Source organism: Rhea americana, unplaced genomic scaffold, assembly GCF_003343005.1.
Source record: "Rhea americana isolate MKP2758 unplaced genomic scaffold, rheAme1 scaffold_255, whole genome shotgun sequence".
NCBI classification, from domain to species: Eukaryota; Metazoa; Chordata; class Aves; order Rheiformes; family Rheidae; genus Rhea; species Rhea americana.
In genome coordinates, this window is record NW_028186374.1 from 1,002,234 (window position 1) to 1,028,297 (window position 26,064).

The 26,064-nt window shown below is 39.8% G+C and overlaps 2 protein-coding genes across 8 annotated transcripts in view; one reads left to right on the top strand and one right to left on the bottom strand.

Moving 5' to 3' along the window:
* The window catches only part of GTF3C1 (general transcription factor IIIC subunit 1), a 55,918-nt gene extending 42,300 nt beyond the window's left edge, over nt 1-13,618 (bottom strand). The window contains exons 1-8 of one of the 2 annotated variants that reach the window (XM_085307234.1): nt 13,384-13,618; nt 12,448-12,657; nt 10,745-10,921; nt 7,738-7,881; nt 7,039-7,135; nt 6,220-6,343; nt 2,068-2,226; nt 597-712 (exon numbers count right to left, since the gene is read on the bottom strand). In XM_085307234.1, the coding sequence (XP_085163360.1) occupies nt 597-712; nt 2,068-2,226; nt 6,220-6,343; nt 7,039-7,135; nt 7,738-7,881; nt 10,745-10,921; nt 12,448-12,657; nt 13,384-13,604 (1,248 nt within the window). In that variant the 5' untranslated portion in view covers nt 13,605-13,618. The other variant, XM_085307235.1, reaches the window with a different exon arrangement.
* Nucleotides 13,619-13,663: 45 nt separating this feature from the next.
* Nucleotides 13,664-26,064, top strand: part of KATNIP (katanin interacting protein) — an 81,115-nt gene continuing 68,714 nt past the window's right edge. For 4 of the 6 annotated variants that reach the window (XM_085307236.1, XM_085307241.1, XM_085307240.1 and 1 more), the window contains exons 1-5: nt 13,664-13,726; nt 14,050-14,191; nt 14,672-14,748; nt 19,060-19,229; nt 23,752-23,834. In XM_085307236.1, coding sequence (XP_085163362.1) covers nt 14,687-14,748; nt 19,060-19,229; nt 23,752-23,834 — 315 coding nt within the window. In that variant the 5' untranslated portion in view covers nt 13,664-13,726; nt 14,050-14,191; nt 14,672-14,686. Of the gene's footprint in view, nt 13,903-14,049; nt 14,192-14,671; nt 14,749-19,059; nt 19,230-23,751; nt 23,835-26,064 lie in introns of all 6 variants that reach the window. The other 2 variants (XM_085307237.1, XM_085307238.1) reach the window with 2 other exon arrangements.

Consider the following 26,064-nt stretch of genomic DNA (forward strand, 5'->3'; position numbering starts at 1 on the left):
ACAGTCAATCTGCTTTGTAGTGCTGAGGACATCACTACTATGGAATGCTGTGAAGCTGTSCCTAGTAGAATACCACCACCTGGGCTGGATCACCAGAACATTTATTCTATACAGTCAGTAGATAGGAGACAATGTGTATTTTTTCCCCTATCTTAATTACTTAAGTGCCCAATCACAGAAGTGCCCAATCACAGACAGCAAAGGAAAAAAAAAAAAAAAAGAGAGAGAAAAACTTGTACATGTGGGTCATTGAACTACTAAATGTCAGGACATCTAACATGTCAGGAGATCTAACCAGAAAACAACACAGAAAGCATAATCCAGGAGACTAGATAGGCTACATTCTGCCAACTAGGCTTAGTTCTGAGGCTACTTGTAGTAGATTAAAATTGTGTGTATTTTAACCGAACACTTTTTGAACACTTTTCTTGCATCCCTTTTCCTCAATCGAAGTCATAATCTTTTCTATCCCACCAAAAGTCTTTTRCTGTCACGTCCCTTCTATTTCTGTTTTATGAGGTTTGCAATGTTTTAACTTATTCACAGTAATCGCAATTGTAACTCCAGTTTTAAAAAGTATCTGATTTTGATATTACCTTGACAACTTTGTATCTCTCCAGAAGACGACAGAGCATTCGTGCTTCTAGCTTCCCCACATTCATAGCCAGTCGAATTTCTGCCTGAGAAATACCTTTGGTTCCCCTGCTTTCAACTATTTTAGAAAGGAAAACCAGAAAACATCTCAGAGAAACAATGTGATTGAACTACATATGCATACATTTGTATATACATTCACTTTACTCCGAGTATCTGTCATTAAGTTAAACTTGCCTTAAAACCTAAATAATTTGGAAACATACTCCAGAATATGAAYCTTAACATTCACCACTAAAAAAAGGCAACTAAATAATTTTCACAGGCACACACAATATACAGCCAAATACTGTCAAAGAGAATCTGTTTACAATTATTTTGCAGAAAAAAATCTACTACATTGCATTTAAAAAATTGGTAGATGCTAGTTTAAGAGCCTCTGCTGTTTTTSTGGACCATGAGGGGCAGTCAAAGCAATGCACCAATAGAACAAGGTTTGAAGGTGAGAGTTTAAGATTAAAAGCTGGAGTGGGCTTTTCTCCTGACAGCTTTCTACTGTCAGATATCTGTTTTTCTGTTATGAAAAGAAAAAGGGTAGGAAAAGAAGAGGAAATACTCTTTTCTTCCTCACCTCTTCTCATCTCCAGCACAAGGTCCTGCTTCTACCCCTCCCGAGCATCTTATTTTGGGGATTCTGAATAGTTGGTAAGCCTACAGGAAGGGGTAACAAGTGGCAGCATTGGAGAGAAAGCCCAGTCACAAGGCAGCAACCACCACTGTCAAACAGTGAKGGAAAAAGCTCCTCCCCTACACGCTATTATGGAAAAATAGATTCTGAGTTCTTGTTTAGACTGTGAAAAAAGGCTCAATGAAAAGCACATTAGCCCAAATCAAAAACAGAAAAACCAGCAGCATGAACTGTGTTTAATTCTTTTTAAAGACAAATCAGCTTGCAAAGTATTTAAAAAGTGTTAGTTATTTTCTGCATATAAAGGAACAAGACATGAAAAGATGAACTAGCAAAGGAAATACTTCAAGTTAAAAGTTTTTAACACCTGCATGTTTTCTGAATTCCAGTAACTACTTGATGTCTTGAAACAAGGAAATCTTGTTAGAGAGTCAGCATCAGGTTCTTCTTAGAGATGATGCTGGAAACCCTAACAACCATGGCTGAGATCTTTTACAGCACAGCCACAGTGTCAARCCAAAATAGCGACAGGAGAGGCCCAGCTCTGATCAGCCTTGGCCTGCTATACGTCCGAGATTCTGACTATCCGAACAGTTGCCCCAAAAGGTAGGAGAACAGTATTTTCCCTTTCTTACACATAGAGAACTGAGGTACAAAGTGATTAAATGGCTGCCCCAACTACCTACAGGAAGGCAATAGTTCCTGTCTGATGTGAACATAAAACTCATCTTGTCGCTGAAAAATGACACCATTCTGTACATAAACACATACACTGCATCACCTACTTAACTCATAAGCTTGTGTGAGCATATCTCTTTCACAAACAATATCCACAGGCTGAACAGCTTTTGTGATCATCTCCTCTTCATCATCATCATGATAATCTTCCATTTTCTTTCGAAATTCCTTTATCAGCTTAAGGCAACGGACCATGACATCAGTTCCTGTAAATATTAACACTAACGTTAGCAACAACCCTGAATAGAATTGGGAGGGGGAGAGAAATGCCAAATCATTTCATTTCYTTCAGTAGGACTAAAAAAAAGCACACTAAAAAAGTAGTAGTGCAAAGGGGAACAAAAGGCAACCACTGATTTCTAGGAAAGCATTGCATAGTTTTTCGGTATACGTGTCAAAATATTATCTAGCAGAACTTTTGAGATCCTCCAAACTTATGTCTGTATCCATATTTGTAGTGCCTAATACAAAGATCTATGAATGGAATGGAAAATGCTGCTGTAACAAGAGAAATATCAATAGTGAATATAAACYAATGAAATGAGTAAGTGCTGATCCACAGTTATATCTTCAGAACACTGATGTAACTGTGAGATCACTCATGCAGCTAAAAGACCTCCTTTTGTTCTAGAGATTCAAAGCATTTTTGGTTTTCAATAAACACAAATCACATAATGAAATGCAGTCATGCTGCTGAACATAATAAAACTAGTCAGATAAGCTACGTGAYTGCCACACTGTTCCTTAATGCAGTATTGCCTTTCCTCAGCAGTTGATCAAAGCAGACACTAGCTGGTGGGCCCTGCTGGACACTACTCCCAGTTATCAACATTTAAAAGTCCTGGGTCCTAAGAGAACTTTTAGTTCATCTCACATCCTAGCACCTTCTCCAACATGTACACAAATGTAGAAGGAAGCATGCACTGAGCAACTAGCTATTCCCTGCCTCCTGAAGAAAACTGTCCAACAGAAGAGTCCTACTCCACCCAGTAGGCTCTGGAAGCATGACTAAAGTGTACAGTTATTTGCGCAGTTCCAACATCACCATGAGAACAGGTTTATTTCAGCCTTTTTCTGTAGACTCCACAGCATATGATATCAGCTATATTAATGAAGCTCTCTGTTCAACAATGTATGAGAAACTAAACTTACAGATTTCTTGCCCCGAATCCTGAACTACCTTCTGCACCTAAGGAATGGCAAAGTTTGTTAACATGTGATGTATTATAACTATAAGCAATGAAAACAGAAAGTTTTCTACTCAGAAACTAAGGCTATTGTAAACAAAAAAAGACATAATACTGCTGCTCACCAGCCACAAGATGCATAAACATGATTCAGTTACACATCTTAACAAATTACACCATGTAGTAGCTGTGCTGTAGCAACCCTCCACCTGCTTTGCCCTTCTGGAATCTTACAGAAGTAGGAGACAGATAACTTAGGGAGGAGGATCACTGCAGCTACCCAGATACAACAAAGAGTTGGTATCCAAAGTGCCATTCAGCAGCTGAACAATTCAGAGAACAGTGTTTAAGGTAAACTAGCACCAGGCTACTGCACGTTGCCAGCTTATAAAGTGCAGCAATTCGGCAGCTACTGTAGAAGCAGCCAGTTCTTCCTGCTACAGTGGATGTGAACCTCTGGAGCCATCTCTGTTCCTCTGGCAGAGTTCTCCTCTGTGTTAAATGCCAGGCAAAAGGCTTCAGTTGAAAWTTTTTTTCACTGAGGTTTCAGTTAATGAATTTTATCTTATGCCTGTATAAGATCAGTTACTGAAGCCTAGCTGACATGACGTTAATCCATAGTAATTCAATCATGTGACTAAACTCCAGGCCAGATGCTCCTACTATTTTCTCCCCAGTTTGAATACTTTTGCTGCCAGATACTGTTTAGAGCAGTAATAAAGCTCTGACATTCTGGCAGGGGCTGTAGGCACTGTTACAAGGTCCTCTGTGTTTCTACAGCCCATTAGTTTTCATTTCAAGCAGTATTTGAAAAAGYGTTTCTTTTTACTTTAGCTCTTGCTGCTCAATAATGTGCTTTCCATGGCAGATGCTCTGGCTTCATCCTCAGTGGGTCCCATATATGCTTTCCTGTATAATTCCAGAGATTAAAGAATCTTGAACTCTGATGAAACTTATTCATTATTAATTYGTTATAGTTCAATACTGAGAGTTTTCAAGGCATTCGGTGGATTTTCAGCTTTTACATCCGTAAGTTAAGATGGAATCATCATTCAAGTTAAAGATTCATCAGTTTGTATTTTTATGGCAAAATTTTAAGCAATAAATGCAGCTGCCATTGTGCCAACATATAAAACATAYAGCATCTTGTGTGTTGCCACCAAGCTTATAAATAGGCTTCTCGTATTTCCTTGTCTTCTAAGTAGGTACTTAAATTGGAAGTTAGATTTGTTTTTATYACTAATTATAAACCCTACCTTTTTACAATATGGTCTAGTCTTCTGGGTTTTATCTGCAAACGTCTTGAGCTCATTAGAGCACCTCTGACACTGACTTCAGTAAGAGGAAGCATAAAAAAATGTAACCTGGTATAACAGTACTTGAGGACAATGGCCCAGAGCCATCTAGATTTTTGCCAATGATAAACAGCATCTAAATGGCTAGAGGTATCCTTGTATGACAAGTCGCTGTATGTCAAGACATTTGCTTAAACTAGAAATACATTAATTGTGCACAATACATATTTTATAAAGGTTTGATGACAATTTCATCATATCCTGATCCATTCTGGAATATCTTTGAGGACCTGCAACGCTTTCTTGAAATAGAACTGAACTGAATTTTGCTCTGTACATCAAATTTTGCTCTGTACATCACCCTCCGACATTCTTAGGGGGCAGAGGTGTACATTTTATGACAAATGATCTTCTCAGTCAAAAGTTCTTTGCACCAAATAKAACATCGTTAGCCACTTCTTCATGTATTCAGTATAGCACAGGAAAACTCTCACTGAACCTTGCTAGATGTTGTAGCAACTTTAGGCCATTTCTTTCTTTGTTCACAATCTAACTTCCCTGCTCAAACATTTCATTCGCACATATTTTAGAGATTTAAAGTAACTGTCTTATCAAGAGCCTTAATCCAGCCTCCCTTTAATGACATTCACTTTCTTTTCAAAACTCCCACATTCTGTTGATTCTTTCACTTCTTCCGTTATGATGCAAATAATCTTCATTTATGATCATTTTACTGGTGAGAACTATCTCATTTGTGATAAAAAAATAATAATTTTTTGCACAAACAGTTCACTGCATTTCTGAAGAACACCTTGTTCATCTTTTAGAATCATTTTCTTTTTTACGCTGACAAATCTGCCAATTTAGGATTTTCTGAGATTAAGTAAAATTTGACTTAGATTTCTTTCAGAAATTTTATTAACTCCTTTACTGATACTACCCTTCTCATGCTTTCTATAATTGCTTCCTGCAGTGCTTCCACACAAGTTTCGTCTGCATGTTCTTTGAAAAGCAGTTGCTTTTGTTTGTTCCCTCTATTTGATGCAGACCTGTTCTTCTTTGTCTTTCCACTACATGTCTATAAATTATCARCAGTTTACATAAACCTATAACTCTGAATGCAAAAGAAGTTACACATAGACRTTGTCCTCTCATGACGGATCTAAATCCTAAAGCATTCGAACCTTGTTTAAGGGCCCTGAGCCCTGGCAGCCCAACCTCCAAGAAGGGGGATGCTCCCATAGTCCATACTCCATTGCTGTGTCAAACTGCTAAGAGCTGTGACCAGACTCTGTTGCCTACTGCTTATTTGATTACTTAAGGTCATAGCTAATGTCTCCCCCTCTGCCTCAGAAAAGAATTCCTCGTCTCCCTCAGGAGACTATGGCTTTTTTAAAAAGCAGTTCTTGGCCATCCTGGCTGCTTCAAAAAAAATCAGAAGTATCAATTGTGGCTTTTTTTTTTTTTTTTTTTTTTTTGCAACAACCATTATGCTAATATTACCAAAGCTTACTTTCATAGCTTGATATGAAAATTTCCAGCAAAAATCTGCTTTCTGATGACTTTCAGCAAAAGCCAATTACTGCTAAGTTTATAATATTAAATAATTTATATATTAAATAGAATAAAGTTTATATATTAAGTTTATATATTAAAGTTTATATATTAAATAGAATAAACAGAATTACACCAAAAGCAGGAATATTGTTCTAGTTACCTTTCTTTGTCTTGTAAGGTCCTCCATCAGGGTGTATATCTTGTAATGGGACAGATATTACCTTGGCTAGGCCAGCATTCATCATATATTGATACAGGCGTTTGAAAGTTCTTTCACAAAGACCCTAATGAAAAGAGCAACAACAAAAGTCACTACTATAGCCCAAACCACTGTATTTCAAGAAATCCATAGAATTATACTTTGATCTTCACAAAGAAGCAAACATAAATATCACAGGACCGAGGAGCTCTCCAAATCCACAATCTTTTTCTACAAGCCTCTATTCTTTATGTGTTTAATATCAGAGACATTCATACTGCTGTTTTTTAAGTACAATATTTTGGGACAGTGTATGGAAAGAAGATCTTAAAAATCTGCCAGTGCAGATACCAGGCAGAGGTATGGGTGCTTCTGCATGCTATTACWCCTCGGACTTCCTAGGTCTGCCCTCCAAGGAAGCAGCAGCAATAAAATACAAGAACAGCACATGAATATTATTGCCTGGATATGGAAAAAGAAGGAAAAAGAATCTGATTTTGTGACAGACTTTTTTCTGAAGCTGTGAACTGAATAGAAAACCTTCCTTATAATAGCCAGGGAGAGTAACTTGATCTATAGCAAYACACCAGTCTCCCAAGAGATTTTTTTTTTTTTTAATACAAAAAGATTCAGTAAACTAGAAGATCTTTCGTTTGGTACCCTACYCCAAAGTATTGCACAAGGTTAGAAACAGGCAGTATGAATGACTGACTTTGATTGTAATCATCTAGATTACAGAAAAATATGAGTGAGAATTTGAAAAAGAATCACGAATCTTACCAATTCTTCCCTCAAGTTTCCTAATGTTTCCATCTGGTTTGAACGAGCGCTTAGCATACTTGAGAGTTTCTCCATCAGAATATCATATTTACTCCTCCTAACCAAGCAAATAAAATTATTTGACAAAAAAAGGAGTATAACTGTAAAAGCATGAGGTGTACACCCTTAGAAAATATTAGTCACTGAGCAGTGTTATTAAATTGTTCTAGGAATTACACTTATTTTTTTCTTGCTGTGAATAGGCTTCAAGCATGACCTAAGAATAAGTTTAATACTTGATGGGAGAGTTTGTACTAAGAGAACCAGACTGAGGGAACAGTGACAGAGCCCAGGCTGTTACTTCATTCGCAAGCCACAGTAGCATAAYTTTTAATCTTGCACAAGAAAGCAAAACAAAACGTATTAGAAATGTGCTTGAAGTAACAACACTTAAAAGTAACAGAATGATTAAAGCTACAATGACAAGAATAAGGCTTATGTAGCCAGGTGACAGGCACTGGAATATAGGGAATACCCCATTATTTACAATTGAAAGAAAGAGAAGTTTTTATTGTCCAGCAACTGGAAGATGAGTTAGTACAGAAATCAACAGTRAATACCAGGGAGTCTGATGGTTCTGTGACATAAGGGCAACCTTTCATCATACTAAAAGATCACAGTCTATGCTGGAGATATTACAAAAATTTGAGCAGCACATACCTATCAACATGAAAGCGAGTGAGAAGCAAAAGAATGGAATGTTGCTGTGCTCCACTTGGTAGTCTTATGACATGAGACTGCATTGTTATGAGACCATTTCTGTCCAATACTCTTCTGTGATAATGAATTTTTCCAGCATCCACTCTAAAGAAAAGATGGAAAGATATCTACAGTAATAGGAGACTTTGCAAAAATATTCTGGTACTCCAACATCCTTTATCTAAATTTTCTATGGTCTTAGTGACACATGTTTTTAACTTTCAAAGTGACATTCTTAAAATTAGGAAGTGCCAAAATTGAGAKAGCCTGTGAACTTTATTCACTCCACAAAGCGTTTTCTATTACTTTCATTTATTTCCTGCTCATTGAACAAGACAAATGCCTTTATATAGAGAGAGTATATTCATTCATGAATTTARCTTCATTTGTTTCAGAGTGGAGGACGAGTTGCACAACAATAAACAGTCCTGTAGGTAAGAGAGTTGGACGCTGCCTTGTAAACTTGAAGCTCTTCTTTCTTTCAAAGTAAGTTTTTATATGATGATAAAAACCACTTAAAAACAAGCTTTTCAGAGCAGCCATTAAGTAGGAACTCTATTTGTAGGCACAYAATTTAAAGCATTATGACCTAGATTTCTTCCAGAGCAACTGTAGGGAAATGACTTACCTCTGTACCTACAATATCGATAAGACTGCAAAGAGAATATAGAACCCAATAGAGTGCTTTGGGAAATACTAGAGAAAGAGATTTTTATAGCTTTTCTCTGAACTATGTGCTGGAAAACAAACTTTATTATACAATGCATGAAAAACTTAATTTTTTCTTTTGTAACACAGCAGTTTTGGCAGTGATTTTAATCATTGCTTATGGATAATCAATGCACAGAAGTGAGTGCCTCTCAGTTTCCAATTTTTCTATAGCACTAAGGAAGTGCCTACTTCTACAGAAAATTTACAGTATAATCTGGGTACTTTGCCTCCTGTCCTTTGGAACAGGAAACATAGGACACTGGTTGTGATGACCTGGGCATCACTTGCATAATAAATTCCCTTCGATTCAAGCAACATTGAACACAAGTAGTAGCTTAATTCCTTCTGTTTTCTGCATTGCATTCATTTGTCTGAGAACTGAAATCCTTTAAAGCCTCTAGCCTTCTATAATGCACTTGGACTTAGAATCAAAAAATCATGTTGTTAAAATAGATCTTTGGGGGTCTCTAGTCCAATCCTCTGCTCAAGCAGGTCCAGGTAGAGCAACATAAGGGTCTTGTTTAGCTGAGGTCTGAATATCACCAAGAATGGAAACGTTACAATCTCTCYGGGTCCTTGTTCCAATATTTGAGCAATTTCATGGGGGGAAAAAGTAATGCTCTATCTACTAAGAATTTCTTGTGTTCCGATTGCTSTCTGTTGCCTCTTACTCTGTCCCTATGCACCTCTTAGAAAAGTCTGGCTCTGTTCCCTCCACACCTTCCTATTAGGTAGTGGAGTATAAGATCTCCYCTCAGCTTTCCCTTCTGAAGCTAATGAACAATTGCACTGTATTCAGAAAGTCAGGCAGGACCAGTAACTTTTTATCTTAAGTTCTAGGAAAAAAATAAAACAGAAGACTGTTCTTAACAAATTGACTTTATAAAAATAAGTAAATAAGACTCTGCAAGTCTTAATAATTTTGCTTTCAGTGAAGTGTTTTGGTTGCAGTTAATAAACCCCAAATCATACACGCAACGATGAGAACAACTTGTGTTGAGTAACTGTTGGTTTGGCAAGCACTTTGTGTGTGCAGTGAACATCCAGCAAAGGGCCACTTAGATGATTAAGGGGTGCAAGCATTGACATACAAGGAAAAGCTGAGAGGCAGACTGTTTAGCTTGGAGAAGACAAGGTTCAGAGGAGATCTTATTAACATGAATAAACACCTGATGGGAGGAGGTAAAGAGAACAGAGCCAGACTSTTCTTTGTGATATCTAGTGAAAGGAAGAGAGGTGACRCACACAAATTGAGATACAGGACATTTCTGTTTTTTTTTTAAGAGAACTTTTTTACTGTAAAGGTGAGTTAATATTGGAATAAGTTCTCCAGAGTGGTTCTGAAGTCTCCATCCTCGGAGGTGCTCAAAATACAACTGGACAAGGTCCTGAGTTACCTGCTCTAGTTGACCCTGCTTTGAGCAGGAAGGTTGGACTAGACAATCTCCAAAGGTCCCTTCTAACCTCTATGATTCTATGAACATAGTAGGGATCCTGTAGAAAATGAAAGTGATTGTGTTATCAAATAATATATAAAAATACACAGGTAAAGAGGGGTAAAATGTAGTCACGAGTGACATTTGTTCTGACATTTTCTAACTTCCGCAGTTTTCTTGTTGCTTGCTTTTTATATATTTCATCCCCAGAAGCAGTGAATCCTTAACAGCCATGCTGATGCACTACAGCATTGYCATACAAAACCAAATGTTCCTTAAGAACTTGTGTCATGCTTCTCCACAACAAAACACTATGTCTAGTGTGTGAGCTGGTTACCCAGGCTCCCACTCAAGTGATGTAGGGAAATGTCCTGTGGGGCAACTGTTAGCCAGAATACCTTTGGCTTGCAACCAAGCAGTAGGAACAAAATTAGGTGTCCCTTCATGACTTGGGCAGAATAAGCTGCTTACTCAGCAGTTTARAAAAGGAAATGAAAATCCCCTTTCAGACGAAATTTAAAGAAAATGATTTAGAGRGAAGAACAACTTCCCCAAATCAGAAACCTATGCATTGATCTGACAGACCACCTGTGGTTTCATGACCAAGTATCAGGGAATTTTGTGACCTCAAGGAAGAGACCAGCAGCTCTAGTAACACAGGCTCCAAGAACCAAAGTGCTCCTGTCAGTATGATGAGACACTCCTGATTCAGATATGAGTTTCACCCAATACACCAGAATCCTTAACTGSACAGAACTTTACGGGTAACCAGTGGAACATACTAGCTTCAATTTAGTTTACATAATAAAACCTGAACTTACTTGAAAGCTCCACTGTGAAGGTCCCTCTGAAGCTCTCCTTGCCACCTAGCACGACCTAAACGCTCTAAGATGCAGTAGGAGAAGTCAGGGAGTTTTAAGTCAGGATCGCCCTCCCAACCTATTAAAGCTCTGTAACGCTGGTCTTGGGAAGCAACAATGACTAGTTTCTCTCCCCATCTATAAAACAGAATGAAAAGTAAKAAAATAAATTTAAATCCATAAACACAGGGTTAGAGTGTGGTGCTAATAATGCCAAGGTCACAGGYTCAACCCCTGTACAGGCCACTCATTTGAGGGTCGAACTAGATGATCTCCAGAGGTCCTTTCCAACCTTACCAATTCTATGATTCTATGATTAATCTCTTCCTCCCTCTACCCAAGGCCAATCATGATTTAATCAGCACAAACTGCACTGAAGATCAGAAGTATTGTCTTCCAGTGACTACCCTCAGTATCCATCACTTCCCAAAAYGCTTAACTGCAACCTAGGCAAATACATTATTAATGCTGAACTAGAACATCAGGACATTTTTTTGTTAAATTGCCTAYTCACCTCCAAGTAAATTTTCCTGATTTCTTCGTATTTTCAACCACATCTTAATGAAGTCTCAATAAATAGCAAACATCAGTTGTTACTGATGGATAAGGATAAAGGTTTACTACTTGTATTGTGAAAGCTGTTCTGATCTCTCATTCCATTTCTCTCCATCAACACAACACTTTGCTTTAAAGTRTTGAGTAGACTGAGTAAAAAATAAACAAATAAGCTGACATATTAAACTGAGAGCAAAGGAAAACATTTAGCTACTGCACTGAATTCAGCCTACAAACTCCCCAAATAGTAAATGTTGACAGGTTCCTAAGTGACTTGTTTAATAGTATTTTACTCCAAATAACCTATTTGTTAACGTGTACATWACAGGGCCTCATAGACTATTGTACAGACAGGACCAAGGCAACACACAATCTGAAAGAAAATGAATGGCATCTAAGCTTCAAAGTAATTTGAGAAATGCTGAAATTTAAAAATCTACAGTTAGACTTTTCAATTGTTAAAATGAAAAATAGACACACAGATGCTAGGTCAGACTAAGTATTTGTTTTAGCCCATGCAGTTTTTTTAATGCAGGCATAGACTATTTAAATAACTAGCAGTTCAAGCTCATAAGGATCTTCCATAACTGCCAACTTCACCAATTGAATTAATGTATTCAGACACCATCTAGCATCAAGATCCCTGCAGTTATTTGTCAAACATCAGGTGTTTATTCCAACAAACAAGGGTGTATGAATGTTTAACTAACCTTAACCTGTTTACTTTTGTTTTTCTGCTAATATATATCTTTTTATTGAAAAACTTCTCCCTTCTGAAGTAAACATCYAATAGTTCATGCAACTAAACTAAAATGCAACTAAAACGCAGTTGCATTTTAACAGCACTATACCAATGAAAAATGTTCAGTATCTGCATTCCTCTGACAAAATATTAGAGGWGAACAGATTACATCTTGAGGGAAAGCACTAGTGCAGCATAGAGAAAGAAAAAATATCTAAYGTGACTATTAGGATAAAAGTAGTCAGAAAAAGTTTACAGCAATTTAAAAGCTGACTGCAGCCTAGGATAGTTATTTGGAAACAGTGAAAGGACTGAATTTTAAAAATTTAATTGCAAGTCATTGCATGCCCATCAAAATTTTACTCACTTTTCAACAGCTTCTGTGTAAGTATAACATGGCTGCAAATCCTTCGTCCTTATTTGATCAGTAATATCTATTCTCTCTTTAAAATACTGGCAGGAACCTTGTATGCCATCTTTATTATCCAGAATCATGTGGACTGGATAAATATCATCTAAAGGAACAGGATCTCTTTTTGTTTCSAGTATTCCTGTTTCAAGGTCTATTTCTTCATATCTGAAATAAAAACAGAGCCAACATTTAACTAAGCAACAGGAATTGGATGCCACCATCAAGTATCTTGGAAAAAATGAAATTAAAATCTTTTGAAACCTCAAAATTGGCAAACCATGTTGGAGTTCCACCCTTCGGATAAAACCAGACCTTGTCAGCATGCAGAGCATACAARGTGGGGAAGAAGCAGAAAGTACATTATTTGCTCTTCTAAATTTCAGGAATATTGAAGTGTTTGGAGCAAAAGAAACATACAGAAATACTAGTTCATAGGAAAGGAAAACAACAAGCACATCTGTCCTGATGAATCTGGACAGATACATTCTGCTTGCACTCTAGTGGTTAAAGGCATCTAGCAAATGAATAGTCTTTGGAACAGAAACCTAGCTGTGACTCTCATCCGATCTCCCAAGTAACAGACTAGAAAATCACCCTTAGTATCGCCTCCTATCAGCCAGTGACTACCCAAACTTYAGTGAAACCCGAATAGCTCCAAAGGAGGAGCCCCACACAGGAGGCTGGAGGCCGGGCCTGGATCATCCTGGGTCCCAGGGGAGCAAGCYCTCCCCAAGCCTCCTTCGGGAGCGGTGGGGCGGGCTGCCCTGCCCGATGGGAAGGGGGAGCAGGGCGGCCGGCGGCTCGAGACGCAGTGGCTGGCTGCTGCCGGCCGAGGAGCGCTGGCCGGGCCCGGGGCGGCCGCAGGGCCCGGGGGACGGCCGCAGCCCTCACCGGTCGTGCAGGCGGAGCGGCGGGCGCTCCCGCGGCAGCAGGTAGAAGCCGATGCCGGGCTGAGCGCTGAGCGCGGCCCACAGGAGCTGCTGCGTGGCGGGCTCCAGCGGCAGCGGGAAGGGCGGCGTGCGGGCGCTCAGGCGCTGCCACAGCGCGCCCGGCGTGATGCCGTCCAGGCCCTCCAGGGCCACCTCGTCCAGCAGCGCCCACAGAGCCTCCATCCCGGCCGCCGCTTCCGGACAGGGGCCGGGCGCTCCGGAAGTGACGTTCTACCTGCGACAGTAACCAAGGAAACGCACAAACAGGGCGGCAGCGGCTGAGGGGCCCGGTCCCGGGCCGGGCGGTGGGTTTCGGTGGCGCGGCCCAGCCTGGCCTGTTCTCTCCTTTCGCCGTGGTTCCGCTGTCGAGTTGCTGTGGGTGTCTCCGCTCGGCGGGGCCCCGCGGAGAGGGCTCCTGCGGGGGTTTCTCCAGAGCCCGGTATCTCCCAAGGGAGTGGCGGCAGAGTGCGGCGGGACTCGGGTGCGAACCCGGGACCGCGCGGGGAGACCTGCGAGTTCGGCTCCGCCGCTGCGCTGTCTCGGCGAGGGAAMGAGAAGAGAGGGGAGATGTATTTTGGTCGAGATGCTGTGCAACTGGTAGCAGATAACTTTTTYCTTTTTCCTACAGAACTAAATGAAATGTTTTGTGATAAGTTTAAACTCCTCAGTGCGTAAGATGGCACCTAGTTAACCACAGCTTTCAGCAACGMCTTGAGAATACTCAGTGGGAATTGCTGGGAAGAGCACATATTTCCTGGAAGGCAAGCTAGGTAAATTCTTTAAATGCTTCAATTGTATATATGCAGCTCTGAGGTGAGTAAGCTCTATGTTCAACTGACCACACAGGCAGTAGTAGTTCAGGAAAATCATCCTATAATTGGGCTTTGGGCTCAGCCTGTAATTTCAAATTATATTCTCTGTAAGTATGTTAATGCTTTAGCACCTAACTGACCCTTTCAAGTTGTGCCCTAGAACTAAATTTCTTGTTAGTCCTTGGATTATAAATTCCTTATAGTATGTGCCTTCTTTTTCTATTGTTTTTGAGACTATTGCATTATGAAGCTCTGAAAAATAAGTAACGTTTCCTCTGTTCTTCAAGGGGACGGTTCATTATGCTGTTTTACACTCTGTTGAAGGAGTTGCTCTTTTCAGTTTTACAGCATTCTTCCTTACTTGGGTGGAATCACACTAATATTCTTTAGTAAATCATTTTTGTACTTCAGTGTGCCAATTATATTGTTGTATTTCAGATTTACATTAAGGACATGGTGACTGATTTTGATGAAAAACATGATGAGTATTTAATATCCCTTCAGCAGAGGAATCGGTAAGATACAGAACTGTTTCCGTCACTGAGTGTATAATTTTTGTTGTATAYGCTGCAATATAATGTCTAGTATCAGCTGTTGTGAATTATTACTTTAAAAACTTGGCTGTGATGCAAAATCTGATTTGTCTTAAAGCATTCAGGTGATTTTATTTCCTCATATTTGCTAAGATAAAAATCAAAGTTCTTATTTTTAAAGACCACAGTATTTCTTCTGTGTACCATAAAAATACATAAAATTACTTATTCCCATTACTTAAGGCTTTTGTTTATAAACCATGAGGTTTGGGAGTCAGAAATAAGTGGCACCTCACAGTGCATGAGAATATTGTTATGAGGCRCAAGGTTTTTGTGCTTTCAGAAATACAGAAAATGCATCCAAAAGCTGTTAAATTTCTGAAGTCAAGTTCTGCTAAGATTTGAGATAATGACATCTAGGTTGCTATTGAAAAATCTAAGTCAACTGATTTCTGTGTATATTTGTATCAACTTTCCTGCTTGAGGAAGCAAGAACCATTGTATCCTAGGTCAGGTTTCATAGGTAAGTTCAGAAAGGTCCACAGAAGTTCTCTGCGTTCACTCCTGTACCACAAGCCGTAACGTTTTCTGGCAAATCCTGTAACAAACTTAATGATTTTGGTCAAAAGACCCAAAATACTACAACAGCCACGGTTGTATTCAAAGAGCAGGCAATTTCTGGGAGCTTAGGTGCCTTTCAGAAGAGGCAAGCTGCTGCGGCAGGAACGACAAGGTCGGGAAACAGCGGTGCACCGCTGCCTGTGTGTGGGGAGGGGAGGAACTGCCCTGGGCCGGTCACAGCCGGTTCTGGAACCGGTGGAAACTAGCCATTGCGCGCCAAAACACCAGCCAATCAGAGGCGGCCGCCCGCCCCCTGCCGCCGCRCAGAGGGAGCTCGGGAGGAGGCGCCGCTGCGAGGGGTGGTGGGGCGSATGCGCTGTGGAAAGGCGGGTAACGCTGTAGCCGGGGCCCTCCCGAAGAGGCCCGTGGGCGACGCGCACGGGGGCAGGTTCGGCCTTGAAGATACTGCGACCTGCGGGTGATTCACGGTGGAGCAGAGGAAAACCAGAGACAAGCATGGAGTAGTGAGGGAGAAGCAAGGTGCAGACAGAAATAGTTACCCACATGAGCCCAACCTCTTGGGCTGCCTGTTACTTCACTGGAAAAATTAGAACAGACTGAGTGTCACCTGTGGTGAAAACAAGGAAAGCTGAGACCTGGAGTGGGGAGAGTAGGTACTGGGCTGAAGCAGAGCCTGGAAAAGGTTGAGGGAAGGTGTTTACTTAAGTGTTTGATTGTGTTTTCCAATAGTCCAGTCAGTGATCAGAAGCTTGTGTAATGTTATTTGGTAGTAAATTTAAATTGAGTTAAAAAAAAAGGATTGTTTTGCCTGTGGTAGTAATTAGTGGAAAATGCAGCTCCACCTGGACCTGGCACTGGAGTAACTGGAATGTTACTCTGGAAGAAGCCTTCATGATTCTGGTATTGGCAATTTGGGAGTTTGTGTTCTTTCAGTGCAAGTGGGGCACCCGTTACATATGAGGGAGAGGGGCCAGTGTGAACAAGGTAGGAAATGGAGAGGCTGAGGGCACCTCAGAGAGCTCTTGTCAGGTGGGAAGGTAATGGGGAATAGACAGTGCCTGCTTTGAGCCCCTGCCTGGGTGTCCTGGAGCTGTGGTTGTCTTCATGTGTGGGATCTGAGAGCAGGAGCTCCTGCAGCTATGGCACCCTAGGAGTGGGTGCTGCTGTGCCAAGGGCTGTGCTGGGGGTTGCCATGTGCTCGCAGCATTGCTCCAGAGAGACCAGACAGAGCTGGAGAGCCAGGCTGGCGGTCTTTGTCAAAGTAATGGGTTGCTAGCAGAGGCATTTGGGAGCCCATATTGTGAAAGGGAGACTCTGGTCAAAAGTGAACAGCTGGCATTGCTGTGAACTATCCAAATTAGAGCCTGCGTGCTGCATGGGACYGGAGGCTGCAGAAGTAGCAGGTGAGCTTAAAGTGACTGCCCCAAGTGGGACCCTGATGCCTGGAGTGGGAAAACTGGCAAACTAAAACCTCCTATGCAGTGCTAGTTACACTAAGCAGACCTGCAAAGATGGTGAGCACCACTCTGCAGAGTGGGAGCACTCGGGGACTCTGTTCTCAGAGGGAGATTAAAGAAACGTGGAACTCTCAGAGTCCCAGAGCGAGCAGGATACAGCTCCTGTCCTGGGAGAATGGAGCTCTGGGYCCGTGCCTCTTGTGAACACTAGTCAGTGCAACAGAGGAGGGTTTTCTGATAGTGGATGGAGGATCTATTAAGCAGCGGACTTACCCTATCAATCCCATAAATGAGGTACCGTTGTGGAGGGACAAAATGCAGAATTTGTAAAGAATATGTATTCAGACTGCTGCGTTACTGGGTTTGTGTCTTGTAAGGACAACACCTTAAGTTTGTAATAAACAGTGAGTTGATGATGATGCCAATAATCTAATTCACAGAAGCAAAGGTGAAGTTTGTGATCTTAAAAACAATCAAGCAAAAAAACCCCAAAACCCTGTGGTGACGCTCTTGGTTATGTTTTTTTCAGGAACACAGCGTGATGTTTGTAGAAGCAGGTATTGAGACTATTACAATGTTAACAGAGCTAATATAGTCTGGTTCTTAGGGGTATAGGGTTGAACTATAATASCAATACTACGTGTTGAGGTTGGTACAATGTTAACCCTGATAATCTAATCCACTGGGACAAGAGGTGGAATTTGTAATAGATAAAAGTTCCGACTCTGCTGRTGTTAACCACTGAAACCTCATTTTCTGTAACAGTGTAATACAGGAGAAGTGTCTCTTCCTTATCAGGAAGCTGGTTTTTATTTCTTAACATTTGTAAATCTTTGAGTTCTGYGATAGTTTTGATTAAGAGTGATAAATGGCCAAGAACTAATGAGTTAGGAGAATTCAGTTAATATTTTCCTGGTTAGGATAGTGCATTAAGCCTTGGCTAAAGACTGTTGCTGCAGACACTTAAGCCTTCTTCTGAGAGCAAATCTGAAAAAGCCTGTTCTCTCAACTGATTCCTCTAGCTAAATATCTTCATGGGCAGGTCTGGCCTTGGAATGTTCAATGACTGACAATAGCAAAGCAGTTCACAGAAGAAAAATAATTACAGCTTATAATGAATGGTAACAGAAGAAAACACGTTCCTGGCCTGCATATGATGCTCTTGCTCATAATGACTGTGAATTTATCCAGAAAGGTAGTAGGAGTCTTTTGTGGAAACTGCCTGTCTATTTCTCTGAGCTAGAGTTGATGAATTGCATGATTCTTTTGTTTCCTCCACTGCTAGAGTAGCATTAATCAGAGAGTTCAGAGAGATGAAATACCAATCCCAGACATTTTCTGCAGATTTTTTTCTGACCTTCTTACCTTTGTTCTTTTAAACTGGAGTTGTATGCTACAGTCATGCAGTTACTTGATCTATTTCACCAAAAATAAGAACAAGAAAAAAATCCAGCTACAGCCCCTGAAACAAGCCAATTTTAGAACGTTCACTAAATCTTAGGTATTGCTGACTTACTATTTGCAGTGTCTGCTTTATAACACAGAATTAAAAAATGAATTATTTTAAAAATTGGTAATTTGGTGAAATATAGTGTCTTACTGGTGCCAGAAAGTTGTTGGAAAAACTGAAAACTGCTCAGTWGCAGTATCAGTTTGTGAACAGTTGAGAATATCTGTAACTTGTGTTATSTTCAGAGTTTTTATGGGTTTCTATCACAGTAGATTTAAAGGCATTTAACTTAGCTTAATACTGGTTGGTCTGTTCTGCACTGTTCCAAAAGAAATCAGTGTTCGTTTTATTTTTTAAAAGACTTTTCTGTTATTTCTAACACTACTGTTGATTGGGAGTTTTTCCATATAAGTTTCAAAACACAAATAGCAGTATTTTTCTTTTACACTTTGTTCTTAAGAGAAGCTCCATCTTTTTAAGCTTTTTTTTAATTATTTTAAACAAAATTTTCAATGGTTCTCAGGCAGAAAGTGTGTGTACTAAATGTCGAGTGAAAAAAATAATGTGAAATTAGAAACAACACAGAAACAGTCTTTATAGATTGGGAAAGGCTTGGTCGAATTGAAGTACTGACACTGTGTGACAAATTAAAACTCTAAAATGAAGAACAGGTCCTGGAAGCTATATTCTGAAACACTTGTGAATGTATTTTTCTGCTTTGTGACACTGCTTGTGTAATAATTGYTAATATGACTACTTGTTTAAACAATGCATATGGATGAGTTGTTACCCTTTCTATGCTAGGATACTGAGACAATTAAAAAGAAAAGACCCTATACAAATCAAACTGGAGCGGTTAGAACAAGGATTTTGTCTGTATATGAATGGAGCTAATTCAGAGCTGAGAAATTATCCAAAAAAATTCAACTCACAAGGCTACCTTAAAACTGAAGCAAGGACTGCCAGGATAAATGGTGAGTTTTGTGAGAATTTTACAGTGATTGTAGTCTAGAACCGTTTTAAACGTTTTCCTAGCAGAGCTGTGACCTGGTAGGTGAGACTACTAGTTAGGCCTAGTAAGTCAGGCGTGATAGTAAGACAGCAGCATGTGAGGCTGGTGGAATAAAACTGCATGGGACTCCTTTGTCAAAATACTTAAGTTGCCTGTGTGTGACAAAGAGTCTCTGTGAAATRCACAGTTGTTCCCTAACTAATTCCAGAGTTTAAATTCTCCACTCTTTCATTTGTTAAACCATTTTACCTAAAAGTAGAAGATCAGAAATGTTGCCAGGATAAACTAACTGTATAGTTTTGTCTGGAGCGTAACACTGTTGGTAAGTTTTTAAGATCGAGAAGACTACAGTCTTACCTAGTCTGGTCTCCTGTACAGCGTAGACTGTGACCAAATTATATCCAATGACGGCTACATTAGGCTCATAAGTTTTGTTTAGGCTTTAATAGTTGTCTTAAAGACATGTAATCTTAATTTAAATATTTGCAGTAGGGAAAAATCTACCTATTTCTCTTGTATATTGTTCTGGTTGATGGACTGATTTTATTCAGAATGTGTATCTTTTTTGTAGTTCAGGTCTGTCTCTCAATAGAGAGCAGTGTAATATCAGGAATATTTTTGCTTGTGTGAAGTTATAAAATAGAATCTTGGTGACATTCTAATCATTTAGCKTATTAAAAAGTTTATCTTGTTAAATCTCTATATAAAGCAGTTYACCAGCCTTGCTGCATGCTTAGTATAACCTCTTAGCAGACACCATCTACATAAGAACAGTACCTATTTGAGCTTTATCTTCACCTAAAAGTGAAGACAAAGAGTTAAAAATCTTATGAACGTTGAATGTGATTGAAAGTGTATTAATCTCAACAATATAAGAAGTTATTTTACAATACTAACTTCTTACAGCATGACCATGAGTGCAACTTCCATATCTTTCCCCCAGCTCCTGCTGCTGGACTCATGCTATTTGTTTTCAAGCTTAAGCATATTCAGACTTAGCCATATTTTACTGGGCACTCTGAAATTGGTCTTACTTTCTCCATGTCTCTCTCCCTCTCTCTCTCTTTTTTTAAAAGTTTCTCTCCAGTTCTCCATACTTGCAGCCATCACCACACAGTAATAATTGTTTTTGTATAATGATGCAGAAAAGTTGGTGTTCTTGAATATTGAAAAGATAGAAATTGTGTGCCTGTCRTACTGGGATGCTAGACCTTTGGGTAGTTAAAGGGGTGTAAAACATATTTTTGACTTATATGGTCCACCAGTTTGGAAGACTACTGTGGTAGGAGCTGTAATAGAACTCTGGTCAAGAGTAACATCCTCCCCAAGTTCTGCTGTGCACCTGCCAGTTCTAGGCTTGACTAGATTTCTGTGGTTACTTTTTGATATTTGATTCAGTTCAGGTAGAATACCTAGTTTCTGTTTGAGATCTCTGCTACTGTTCCCTTAACGACTTCAGTGGGAGTCTGATCCCCTCTTCTGTTGAGTTAGACAGTAGCATTATTTCCACTGGAGAGGAACTCAGTGTTTTGGTGCATTTTTAGCTATCTGTTAGTATTATTTTAAACATATATAGCTGCAATGAAGGATATCAACCAAATCATAATTCTGTTASTTTGTTTCTTTCATTTTATTTTACTGCTAGAGCTTAGAGTAGGAGTCATTGGTGATTTGTACAAATGTCTTGCCTAGATGTAGTACCTTAGCAGTTTTGTAGTCCATTTCATTTCTAGGCATCTCAATGATAGAATATGATTTTACTTACAGAAATGATTTCTAACTGAGATGCAGCACTGAATTTTCTTCCCTATCTATCTCCTTTGAGAGTTATTGCATTGTTTTATTACTTCTAAAGCATCCATCTATAGGATTAGTCTTCCSTGAAAAATTAGTAACATATCATACTTTATAAAGCAAAATGAGTACAGATTCCTCTTGGCAGTTCCTGAAAGTATTATCATAAATATCTTTGTCCATGCTATTTTGTCTGTGTTCCCTATCAGATCTGTTTGTTGGAGTAATTCATGAGGGGTATACTGAAGTGACACACAAACTTCTTGGAATAATCCACAGTAGTTAAAATATTCTTAGGGCCTAATAAACAAATTAAATGTTGGGCTTATAATGTGTAAGAGTGATACTGACCTTTGAGTTCATAGTGATTATGACTGGGTGCGTAACCCAGACATAACTTCACAAACAACTATGCATTCCCAGTGAATGTTTGTGTGGCTATGAAGGTGTGAGTTAAGGGTAGCGGAGGGGTCTCCTTGATTATGAAAARTATTTTGATAACTTAGTTCTTCACTAATGGAATGGACACTGTCCGCTCAAGCCTTCTAAAGATTAGAAGGGAATAGCACCAGTTGACCTAGTCTGTGCAGCAAAACAGAACAAAAACATCCTTTCTGTAGGATGGAGGGTTATGAATATCAACCATTTCCTGAAGTTWACAGCACAGGCAATTAGCTCAATTGCATCTACTTTGCTTGGGGTTTGAACTACTGTCTTTAGTGGCTTAGAGTGACCTGATTGCATGAATCCATACCAAAATACTYGGGCAAATCTGGGAACCAAATACTCAACAGTATTTGAGTCCTACCTGTCCCCTTCTGTTTATATTCATACCATCCATGAGTGGTCTTCTAGGCATTTGTTTAAAGAGAGGAGTTGCTTAGGAAGTGAAATTTAAAGACACGTCCAGTTCTTCCCCAAAGCATCAACTAAATCAGACCATGCTTTGACAGCACTGTAATCTTGGGGCAGTTCACTCTTAGTGCCAGAAGAGCCCCATAACATTCAGCACCAATGCTGATGACTGCAAAATATTTTTGGAGTTAATTTGGAGTAGCCTATGGAGCAGTAGGAGCTGTAGTTGGAGGAGGCTGTTTTATCAAGCAAGGCACCAGACATTTTCTTCCCTGGTATAATCCTTTTCCTTTCCCATCTCTCTCTCTTTGTTCCCGTTTTAGACCTTCAGGCTAGAGGAAGATACTTTGTGCTGAAGCTATAGAACAAGCTGTTGCTCATCTGCTCTGTAGCTTTATGATCACTCTAAATTGGCATTAAGCCAGCACTGTTGCCTTAAGAAATGATCCTGCCCTCTGCCTGCTCTCTCCCAAGTACTCCTACCAGTGTTTATGCATTCACATGGTGAACTAGGTTGGACAGCTGATTGCGATTAAAAGTAATTATAAATTTTTTTTCTTCAGTTAAAACTTGCCCATATCAATTCTCTGAACAGTTCACTGCAGAGGTGCAAGTATGCTTGTCAAAAAAGGGGGGGGGGGGAAGGCACTAGGAGTTCAAATGAGCAGCCTGATCTAATTTTGAAATAAGCACTGCTTTGAATGCARTGTTGGACTATGTGACCTCCAGAGATCGTTTTCAGGTTTAATCTTTCTGTGCTTCTATGACCTTGGTAGGAAGACTGCTCTTTTTGATAGTACTGGTTTCTGCTGGCTTATTGTGACCATTAAATTATGGCTTAAAAAAAAAAGGTTTTTCATCAGCTGTTTTTCTCCACTGAAAAGAAATGGAAGCTATAAATCTGTCTTGGATGTGGGAAATGCTACYTTTATTTAGGATGGTATTGAGAGTTTTGCTGATGTCTTTTTTCCATTTGGRGGAATTGGGGGGGAGGCACACGCCCTGTGACCTGTGTCTCAGTCAAAGTGTTGTCTCAGAAATCCATTGCTGCACTGTAAGTTGGGAYTGTTCCCAGCACAAGGACCATCTGTTCTGCTTAACAATACACAGAGAATTTTCATAGAAGTTCTGCCACCAACTGTTCCTTGACTTAGAAAAGGAGGGAAATGACTATGTCCTTCATTCATGACTTTTTCATGAAGAACRCTTCTCTGTGTAGTATGTTAAATTTCTAATACATTCTGTTTAATCTGCTAATTCCCTAATGTGTTTTTCTAATTCAAGAGTAAGTACGCAGAAATCCAGTGTAAACCTAGCATAACAACTGTTGTTCATCAGGATGATCCTGGGYTCACTGCATCATAGTCTGCCTTCAGTAGCATGGATTCTGGGCTCTATTAGTTTTCTAAGATAGCTTAAATTTTACCCAGTATGAATTAGAATGATRTACACGCCTATTCTAGAACATGTTTCTGTATTTTTGTATCAGTGAATGTGGGTCTTTCCATGTTGTTCATGCAGACATAGCTTTAAGCAGTTTATTTTTATGAACATACACAGTGGCAGCTATTTCCARAGAGGTTGAGAACTCCTGCTACTAACACATGACTAGCTGCTGACTGAAGCAGAGAGCCTCTTCTGTTGTTAATACTATTCAGATATGAATGATGGATGCTTCTCCCCTCAGCAGGGGAACAGAGGATCATTTCTSTGTGTGTGTGTGTATACRCATATATATACACACACACGCATATGTATACAAACTAAGTAGAGTTTTTATATTGTTGAATATTTTATTTCTGTCTTCTGATTCTTGTCTTTAAATTCTGGGACAGCAGCCCAGCTAGAAGAGAGGGAGTTGCGAGAATGGAGCATACGAACTGCACCAAGCAAAACAAAGCGCAAAGGATGGCTTCAGGTAAGGCTTAGGTTGGAAATAATTTTGTGGGAAAATGGTTACAACTGGAAAATAATGGGCAGTTCATGTGCCTTGGGCTGATTTCTTGTGGAGGCCTGGTGTTGATCTGATTTTGAGTACTGAGTGGCAGCACGAATAAATACCCTGACCAGTCTTTTGTCCACTTTGAAGCCCAGAGAGGCAGAAAATCTCCTTGAAAAGGTCCAGATTCGGTGGTATCCGTTACAGAAGCTTCTGTAGCCTAGAAGTGATTGATTGACTCATTGTTCTCCAGCGGAATAGCTGCTGCTTAGCATCTCTGTTGGCACACTTAACCTCTGTAGTATGAGGGTGGAGATCCATTGCTGCTTGTCACTGCAGTTCTCTGCCATGCAATACTGTTAAAGGGACGCACAGGTGTGGTTTGCATACCTTGAGTTGTAATTGRTGAGAAATTATTGTATATCAGAGCAGAGGAAAACACATGCAAGTAGTAAAAATTCCCTGTCTGTAAGAAATCTGAGGCAATTAGCTTCGTAGTTCTCAGATCAGTAGAGAAATCTGTCATTTGTTGGTTTAAGAAGGATCTGATCTAACAGGTCAAAGAAGATGATTCATTTAACAGAAGAAGTGTATATTTTGAACCCCCACCCAAACAATTACCCTACTTGATTAGTAAKTGTCTTGGCTGGATGACCAGTCTGTGCTTCAGTTGACTGAAGATCCCAGTATTCCTCTCATGCAGATTTTCTTTCCTTTCAGCAAATATTGCAAATTCAAGTTTTTAGACTGTATTACTTTATCTGTAACCATTACTGCTTATTTGGATTTATTTTGCAGGCTATCATTTCTCTCAGTAGATTTCTGCTTACATATTGGCCTGTCAGATTTCATTTACTAATCATAAACTGTGTCGTTCTAATTGCAAGAGACGGGCAAAGAGGAAGAAATCTCCTCTGACTGCATCGGAAAGGTAGCCAGCTATAGGTACCCGTACTACTTGAAACTAGCTACTACTTGAAATTAGCTTTGGTTGACATCTTAAGTGTTGAATCCAGTTGGATGAGAGCATAGTGGAGTTACAGTAGCTTGATGTACAGCTAGAATTATTTAGCTAAGGAAATGAGCAACCACTGAGTAAGCTGCAGGTGTTGCTAGACAGCAGGTTACATTTTTCTTGTTTGTGTTTGGTTTGTTTATTTTTTCTTAATGTAGCTTTCATGCAGTATTTGCTAATTCTGCTATGRATGCGAGAAGTATTCAGCATGGTATAAGATCTACAGTCTTCTCAGAGTGCTATAGAATGCTTTGCTGTTCCAGCATGTTTTCCTCCATCTAGATGGTCAAACCGTACATTTCACAGAATTGATTTAGAGTGGTTCGTGATAGCAGACTGAGCTTACTAGCTCCCTGTCAGAAGATTTTTTTTTTTCATCCACAGCTAGAGAAATTCAGCTACCTAAATTTACCTGCCTAAGTAAACTAGACTTGTCAGTGTGGTATTCCAAAACGTGTTGTTAGTCCTGTGGAGCTTCTATTCTAAGTATCTTGGATTGCCACTGGCAGTAATACAGAGACAGCTAACTTTAACTATCTGGATTAATGGTAAACCTTAATGTCTAAGTGAGGTTTGTCAAGTTGTAGTTTAGTATTCATCCTATGGAAGGTCTTTCTGTTTCTATCCAGCACTAGTGATGGCTTTTCAGTGAGAGGTTTTGCCTTTTGCAGGGACCTGAACTTAGTGTTTCCTGCCTTCATGGATGCGCTGTTTGAGCCAGCAGCTTGCTCTGCTGTCTATGTGAGCAGGGCCTTCCTGGTGTTCTAACAAGAGTGGAAGAGATCCAGAACTTGATAGGGGTGCCTTCATGACAACCTTACCTAGACACGGTCACCTTGTAAACTCACTCTCGAAATGCTACTTGARTTTGCCATGGAACTAGTCTTAATCAGCAACCACCTAACCGGACTTACTGGTGTCCTGTTCTGTTTTTTTTTTTCCCTGTTTCTTGAAAGGAAAGGTACTCCTATATACTTTTCAGATGAGGAGAGCCCTGTTCTTGCATCCATTTGACTTGATTGATGTCCCTGTAACAAACAGAACTTTTCCAGGAATTTCCCAATAGCTTTTTTTTTGGGGGGGGGATAGCCAAAGGATCCAGCAATTTGTTTGGAAATGTCAAACTTTTTGTTTCAGGCTGTACTAAGGTATGCTACAAGGCCAGAAAGTAGACTTACTGACAGAATRCATTCT